An 8265-nucleotide genomic window follows, 5' to 3' on the forward strand; every position below is an offset into this window, starting at 1 on the left:
TGAATCATGATTTGAACCTTATTTGGAACACACATGGGCTTAAATGGTGCCACAGTACCAATTAAGACCATGCCAGACTTTTGACTTTTTTCATAAATAATCTTATTTTATATTCCAAAATCTACATAAACTAATGAATACATTTACAAATGAGAGATAAATCTCACTTATACATCATGTCAGTATGAAAAACACCTGAACTTAGATTTTGGTGGGCTTAATGGGTACACTTACTCTAACATTTGAAAACATTTGTTAGAAAATGTATCTAATCTAATTAAAAAGTAATCAAAAAGTAATCAAATGTAATAAGTAACATCAGTTTGATTACGTAATTGAAAGTTACATTACTTATTACATTTCAAATAGGATAACTAGTAATCTGTAACCTATTACATTTCTAAAGTAGCCCTCCCAACCCTGGCTGTATTATAAGAGCTCATACATCCATGCTCTGACTGCCTTCTTTTACTGTCACGTCGTTCTTTGCAGCAGAGCGTGGTGACGTCAGGTCAGCTGATCTCTGCTGTAAAAAGGAGAAAGATGTCGCTGACAAGCTGGAGAAGGATGGCGGCTGTTATCTCTGCGGCGTTTGTCCTCTGCTCCCTTCTCACAACTGGTAAGAAACGTGCAAAGATAATTATTTGTAAATTGCTTCAAAGAAAGAAGACTTCTCTTGTCATGAATCTAATATAACAGGCTCATATATCGTATTTGCGGATGACAGATCGCTAACCTAGCTAGGACATCGTTAGCATCGCCGTGTAGCTTTAACTTACTGACGTACTATTATATTCGTTGTGATAATGTCATATATGTACACGGAGACGGTGGATTTATAATATAATGTATTGTAATCTTGCTGTACTGGCAGTATAGGATCCTTGGATTATCTTGGTTTTACAATAACACTCGGGTTAACAGCTGAAGATTCATTCGTTAGTCTGCTAACACTTAGCAAGTACTTAATGACAGCAGAGAGGATGACACTGGAGGTTTTTCTCCCTAGGAAAAGGTTCACAAATTCGTCGAAGTCACAAACAGTTGAAAGAAGAAGGGCACTCATTTTTATTCTTAGTAGCTGCTTCCTAATTCACCGAAGAGTGGTATGTCATGTGACACGCTGTTCCTCTTTAACATTCATCATCAGCGTCCTGTCACGAGTTTATGCCTCCATCCACCGCCTAGTAATGCTAAAGAGTTATTTATACTGAGAGCTATGAAGTCCAGTCAGGCTGTAGATGAAGCTGCTGCTGGTCTTCAACGTGATGTGTTTTAACATCACAGTGTTAATGCATTATACGGCTACACTGACAGGCGTGTCTTTACATTAACCTCTATTGTAGCAAAGCATGAGCTGAGGAAGAAAGGAGTGTTACTATAATTATTGTTTTTATAATAATAATAATAATTATTATTTTTAAATAGTAACACTTAGTGGATGACGCTGAATTGCCTAAATGCTCAATTCAGATACCTGTAATCATACTATTTCAATATACAGGTATGTAGTTACTACTTGTTACATTCACCTCTATTATAATAATAATAATAATAATAATAATAATATTAATCATTATTATAATATTTATATTTGTATAGCACCTGTCTTACAAGAAATTCAGCTTAACAACAAAATAAATTACATGCACCAAGTGATATAAAAGCATGTAACAACATGTAATGTAATGTATGTAATTAACATAAGAGAGCAGAGTAGTATGTGTAGCGTTAGTGTTTTAACCTTAACTTAAAGTCCCTGCTCCACTCAAGTATGTGTTTTGCTTCTTGTTCCTATAGTTGAACGTTTGAGCTTCACTGTGCAGAATTAAGTATGCGCAGAGTTTGACACCAGAAGGTTATCTTCACATTCATCTGCTAAAAGTCTCTGAACTCATTGAAAATCTGATTTGAAGGGAGGTGGGGAGCCCACACGCATGCTTTGTCATGTCGCAAATAGTTTGGAGCCAGTTGAAATGTTAAAAGTTATAAGTCAAAATACAGTGGTTCTACAAAAGAAACACTGTTACCAAACTCACTTTGTCATTCATTAATCCCCACAGTAGTCTTCTCTATGGTGGACAATAAAAAAAGAGAAAAGTCTGCACTGTTGTTTTTCCATGTATCTGTTTTGTTTGACCGTCTAATCAATTTTCCTCACAGGTGTCCATGGAGACAGCTTAACGGTGCTGCAGACTCCAGAGTTTGTGTCCTTCCAGAAAGGAGAGTGGCCTGTCTCTGGAGAGAAGATCCCTGACCTGGTGGCTTTAACCATGGGCTTCTCTGTTCAAGAGGTTATTATTTTGGAGAATGTTCCACATTTTTAATTTTAGATGTTATTATTCATGTCTTTTGCAGAAGTAGCTTATGCTTCACTATGGCTGTATGGTTGTGCTAGCCTAGCCTTTACAATGTGTGTTTATTTGTGTAGGATCTGTCCTGGCCAGGCCTCCAGGCTGGTCCGTTGTTCCAGCGTCCCCGGGCAAATGTGCTAGTGGTGGTCAGAGGAGTGGATAGCCTGGCCCTGCCTCAGAGTGTGGCTTCTTATCCCCTGGAGAACGTGAGTTAGACAGACTTTGTTATACTGCTTTGGTTTACATTGGTAACATACAGAAACAAATCCTTGGGAAGGGTTTTTGTACCACTTTTGTACATCAAATTTATGCTTTGGTGTAAATATTATTTAAAACGTGTCTGTTAGTTGAATGAGTCAGCTTAGTTTGTCAGCGAGTCATCTTTTTCCCCCTTGCAGCCGGTGCCCTTCACCTTGGATAGTGTGGCAGAGACAGTACATTCTCTGTTTGCTGAGGACACACCTGTAGTGCTGCAGCTGGCCCCTAGTGAAGAGGTAATGAAAATACACTGAGATTGAACAAGGTATATTTACCTTTTGTGACACGTCTCTTAGGGTGCTCATGTGTTCTTTTTATCTGTCTGTTGTTTATCTCAGAGGCTGTATATGCTGGGTAAAGCCAACGCTGTGTTTGAGGATCTACCAGTGACTTTGCAGCAGATCCGTGCCCGTCTCTCTCAGGATGGCTCTGTGCTGGCTTCCCTGCCCCTCAACTCACTCAGCCGAAATGCAGAGGTCACTTTCTAGCAATATTTTACTACTATACTTTTTCTAACTGATAGCAACATCAAACCCAGTATCTCTGGGGCTTTTTGCACTAAAGTGCACTAAAGTGAACAGATTGAACCTTCACAGATTGAAACATTTTGAATCATTTCTATCCCTGAATTTCATCATGTGGAGGACTGTTAGGAGGAGTCTTTCCTGTCTTACCTCTTTACTGTTCTGCTCCCTAGGCTGATTTGCTCTTCTTGTCTGAGGTCCAAGTACTGCATGATATTACAGCTCTGGTAAGTTGTCCAGTTTTGCAGCAAGATTTTTTTTTTTTTCCTCCTGAAAATGTGAGTTTTCCTTGCAGTGTGACATAGATGTTTGTTGTATGTCATCCCTGTAGCTGCAGAGACACAGGCATTTGGCCAAGGACCACTCCCCTGACCTGTACTCCTTAGAGTTGTCCGGCCTGGAAGAGCTGAGCCGGGTCTACAGCCAAGACTCGCCCCAGTACCGTGACGCCACTGCTATTCTTGCCACTGTCCTGCAGAAGGTAAAGAGAAGATCACAGGAATTATCAAGAGCACCTCCTTAAACATCGATTTAACCTCTATAACCACTTTGTATTTTCTTTTTTCCCACCGTAGTTTGGAGAGGACGTGTATGGTCTCTATGGCAACAGTGCTGTAGTGGAGGTTGTGACAGTGAAGACCTTTGAGGCTCCTTTGACCAGGAAGTCCCGTTCGATTCTGGAATCCAAACAGATTGTAAGTCTGAGACCAGCTTGTTAAATGTTCACTAGACTGACGTTAAATGTTAGCTCGACTGTTCCAAAAGAATAATTAGACACTTATTCAGTGGGAGTAATAATTCATTAAACTAATGGATGTTTCAAATATGAGGTCCACACCCTTTCTGTCAGTGAAGCCAGAAAAGATATTAGAAACAAATATCAGTATAACATAATAAAACCAAAAAAGTCTGATGATTCCTTGAAGTTTTCAGTACGTTGCAAATAGATAAATCTTTGGTATTTGGACAAGGGACATTTTCAGATGGAGTTGTTGTAATTATATAAAATGTCTTCATGGGAGAAGTTATAATAGTTGACAAATATTGTACGTTAATAAACACTCAAAATTGGCCTTAAGTGTGCTTACAGCATGCATAATAAACCATTTATTAAATGTTTATATAGTACTTATAAATGCTAAATAGGGAGACCACTAATGGTTTCAGTCAATTGGAAATGGCAGTATATGAAAAGTTGAAGTTTCTTGGATGTAACGCTACTTCTTTAACATGTTATATTACAAAGCACCTTAAAGAATGTAAACACAGTTACTGCAGGGAAAATAATTAAAGCTACAGCCCGATCACATACAGTCCCTGTCTGTAGTGTTGCAGTGGTGTTATTAAGGGGTGAAATTTGATGCTGAACTATAAAACAAAACCTACTTCTCTATAGCAGGACGGCCATTAACCCTTCTGTGTCGAGCATTAGCCCAGTTCTAGTCAATCATGGTTTTTATGACTTCGGTCTGGAACCAAGGAACGCTTTGATCATTCAGTCTAATAAAATAGGGAAGGGGAAGGGGGTGGGCGTCCTGCAGAGACAGTCCTGATTGACCAGTTAATGCGTCTTATCAGATGTTGCCCCCCCTCCTTCTCTCACACCCACTTCCTGTGTGTAAGAGGTCAGAAGGTCAGAGGTCTGGCATGGGGAACAGACTATATGCACTCACTCACCTTAAGAAAGGCTATTTAAATTTGATGCAATTAATCAGAATAATTGATTATGGTTATTTAAGTTGCACATTTTTTTGCATTGACTCTCTGATGTTGTAATTTTATTGCAGAGTAACCCAGACAGTCCTTACAACCTGGCCTACAAGTACAACTTCCAGTATGCTGTGATCTTCAATATTGTGCTGTGGCTGATGATCGCTCTGGCTCTTGCCGTTATTGCCATCTCCTACAACCTGTGGAACATGGACCCAGGATACGACAGCATCATCTATAGGATGACCAATCAGAAGATCAGGATGGATTAAATCCTGAGCATTAACACTCCATCTGTCGAAGTAGAGCCCTCTAGTGAATGTTTGTGTTTTTGTGTGAGGTCTCGTTTAGTGAAAAACATTTGACAGCTTTATGGGGTGGAGGGGTGGGTGTAATACTGAATCATCTTTTTGTTTACAATGCTGGTATGATAATTGACAAAAAATATCATAATTACAGCTACGGCTCTTCATTTAGTCTACGTAAAGAGGTTAAACGACATCCTCCACTAGTGTATAGATTGGACAAAATTCAGTGTTCCTCCCTTGAACTCCATGGCTCACATCATTCCTTATAACTTAAACTCCTCACTAACTACGTTTCTTTTTTTCCCCCTGATGATTGCAACTTTTTTTTGTTTTTTGTAAAAAAAATATTGTGATGTTATGAAAGAATGAGATTTGTCTGGTTTCTGCGTGAAGTTGTTGTGCTTGTCTTGCTGTGTGAAACTTGTTTTAAGTTAAATGAAATTTATGTGTATATATTGAAAATACAAATACAAATGTATGAGGAACTGCTGTACTGTTATTGTGAGAAGCTTTGTGCATTGTTTATTCCAGGTTATTCACTCTGCTTCAATTCCATATGGTAAAGACATATTGGATAGCAGAAATACTTGATTATAGTGTTGGTTGTTGAGATCGGATAGGAATAAATGAAGAATAAGTAAGATTAAACTGCAATATAATGCCTGATAATAAATTATTACATGGATCGTCCAGATTGTTGTCTTGCTAAAGCATTCTTTTTTCTTGTCTTGCCTGACAGTGGATGAGAGGGGAAATGACAAAAAGCATCAGTTGATTCATGAGTAAAGCTGTATCTTAGGCTCCCCTAGTATATTTTATTTTCCTAGAAAGGAACTGCCCCCTGTTTCCCAAAAGCATTTTATCCTTTTAACTACCATACCATTTTAACTCTTAGTCTTAAAATGCTTATGGAAAATAGGGTCTTGGTATTTAACAATTCTTACAAGAGTTTCCTGGAAAAGACTACATCATTTCTTTTTTACTAATTATAGGAAAGTATATAATTGATACATTTTAAAATGAAATACTTACTAATACTAATTAATTACTGGTAGTCAGTGTACAGTGACTCAGCTGAATATGTAGTTTCATGTGAAATTTGTCTATAGGCAAGCGTACGTAGATAAATAACGAAATTGCCAATTATAAATGAAAGGGGCACTTGAGGACTGAGAAAGCGATCTATCATTCAGTGACATCACAAGAAGCTCTTCAGGACATTGTCAGATCATGCTGGGAGAAATTTCAAAGTTGCTATCATTTGTAAAGAAAAAGTTAGAATTACAGTCGAAGCAAACGTATAATAAAAAATATTTTGACCAGTGGTCTCTAGAGGTCACCCACCTGTGACCAAACTGCATTCATAATATGATGAAGAGGTCAGTGGAGCTGCAGTGCTTGGTGATCAATTCAGTAGAAAACTATAATTTGCAATAATTGTATTTTTGCATGACACAACAATGTGACACTGTTGTGGATGATAAAATGAAGCTGTACACAGTCAACATTTATTCAGTCTAAAAAGAATTTTACCACCAGACCCTTATTGGCTACAATATAAAAAATATTATTCCAGTTTTGTCTCAGTCCAATGTCCATGCTGTGCTCCTGATGACATATATTGCGGTATCTAATAATTTAAACAATGACTAAGCTCCATTGAGGTTTGCTTTAGATTTGATTTGTCATAGCAAAAAACACAGAGGTGTAACTAACAATATTAATGATGATTTGATTCCATTCAAGCGTCCTAGTAAACCACGCCAGAGAACACCTAACAGCCTTATCATTGTTATAAATTACATGTGTGCTTTTCCTGAAATTAAGTCAAATTGTCAGCGATAAAAAAAAGGTTTATTTATTTAGCATGACATTATTAAAAAGGTAAGTTGGTAAAGTCAGGCATCATTTTATTAAGAAAATCCTGTCAGCAGCAACCTGAGCAGCACAGAGACACACAGAAAGATGAGCTGCAGCCTCTCAGGTGAGCTCTGATGACATTATAAAAGATCTTTAGGAATTTAATGAAAAATAATACAAGTTGGAGTTTTTTAGGTGAATTGAAGATATCAATCAACAAACTGACAGAAGGACGCAGCTGCAGAATCTCAGGTGAGGTTTAGAAAACGGTTTGTAGCTCATAGTTGTTTTAAACAGCAGCACATTACCTACAGGCTTTTTTTAAACATTTAGTTTCTTGTAACAGTTTTTGCAAAAATCTGTGTCAACAAATACTATTATATAAATATTAGGTTTTGTGTCAGATTTATAGTGATTTAAACCAGTAAGATATGATTAGTCTAAAATCTGAAACGTTATGTGTGCATAGAAACTACTAAGTGCACATACACTGTTGTTCATTTTGGCTGTCAAAAAAAGTCTTTACAAAAAATGATAACTGAATCTATGCCCTTGACCTGTTTTCTGTGTGTCAGTTATTTTGTAGTAGGATATTTTGATGGAACACAACTTTACTTAGGAAAATGTGCAAGTGTGCCCCAAGTGAACTAAAAATAATAACAAAACTAGATTTTGGTCCTTTGTCCACAAGAGGGCCACAAAGACTACCACATCAGGACCCTACTGACACAGGACTTGGAACAATATGTACAATTGTACTTACATAAGAAGGAAAACTGGGCAAACAGTCCAATTTCTGGATAAAGACATTTGATATGTTTTGAAGGTAATGAGAAGGACTAAGATTTTTTTTGTTGGTGAAGTTAATTTTTATTATTGAGAAAATTCCACATTCATCAGACGTGATGGGCAAACTTCAAACCAAATTTGGGACATTTTTAAAATCAAGAACTGCATCAACATGGCGCCATGATGATAAACCTAAAGAATAATAAGGCAATTAAAAATAACTGTGTTTTTAATTCATTTATGATTCACCAATGATACATTATTTATTCTTTTATCTTGTATTATATAATACTTTGTATTTATTATATACCTCTGGTGTGGACAGGTGTGAGTGTGTGTGTGTATGTACTGTTAATGTAAATGTGTTTTATAAATAAAGAATAAAAAAAAACAACTCCGTGTTCCTCGATTTTTTGGTTCCCGATAAACTTCCGCTGTTCACCGGATGTTGCTAAGGAATAT

The 8265-nt window shown here is 37.2% G+C and overlaps 1 protein-coding gene across 1 annotated transcript; it reads left to right on the top strand.

The window, feature by feature from the left end:
* Positions 1-538: 538 nt before the first annotated feature.
* On the top strand, positions 539-5839 carry atp6ap2 (ATPase H+ transporting accessory protein 2). The gene is made up of 9 exons (XM_062431672.1): positions 539-619; positions 2164-2294; positions 2432-2560; positions 2753-2848; positions 2951-3088; positions 3310-3363; positions 3468-3617; positions 3712-3831; positions 4924-5839. The coding sequence occupies exons 1-9, from the start codon at positions 544-546 to the stop codon at positions 5116-5118; spliced, it is 1089 nt and encodes a 362-aa protein (XP_062287656.1). The 5' UTR covers positions 539-543; the 3' UTR covers positions 5119-5839.
* Positions 5840-8265: the final 2426 nt, after the last annotated feature.

Source organism: Scomber scombrus, chromosome 13 (genome assembly GCF_963691925.1).
Source record: "Scomber scombrus chromosome 13, fScoSco1.1, whole genome shotgun sequence".
NCBI classification, from domain to species: domain Eukaryota; kingdom Metazoa; phylum Chordata; class Actinopteri; order Scombriformes; family Scombridae; genus Scomber; species Scomber scombrus.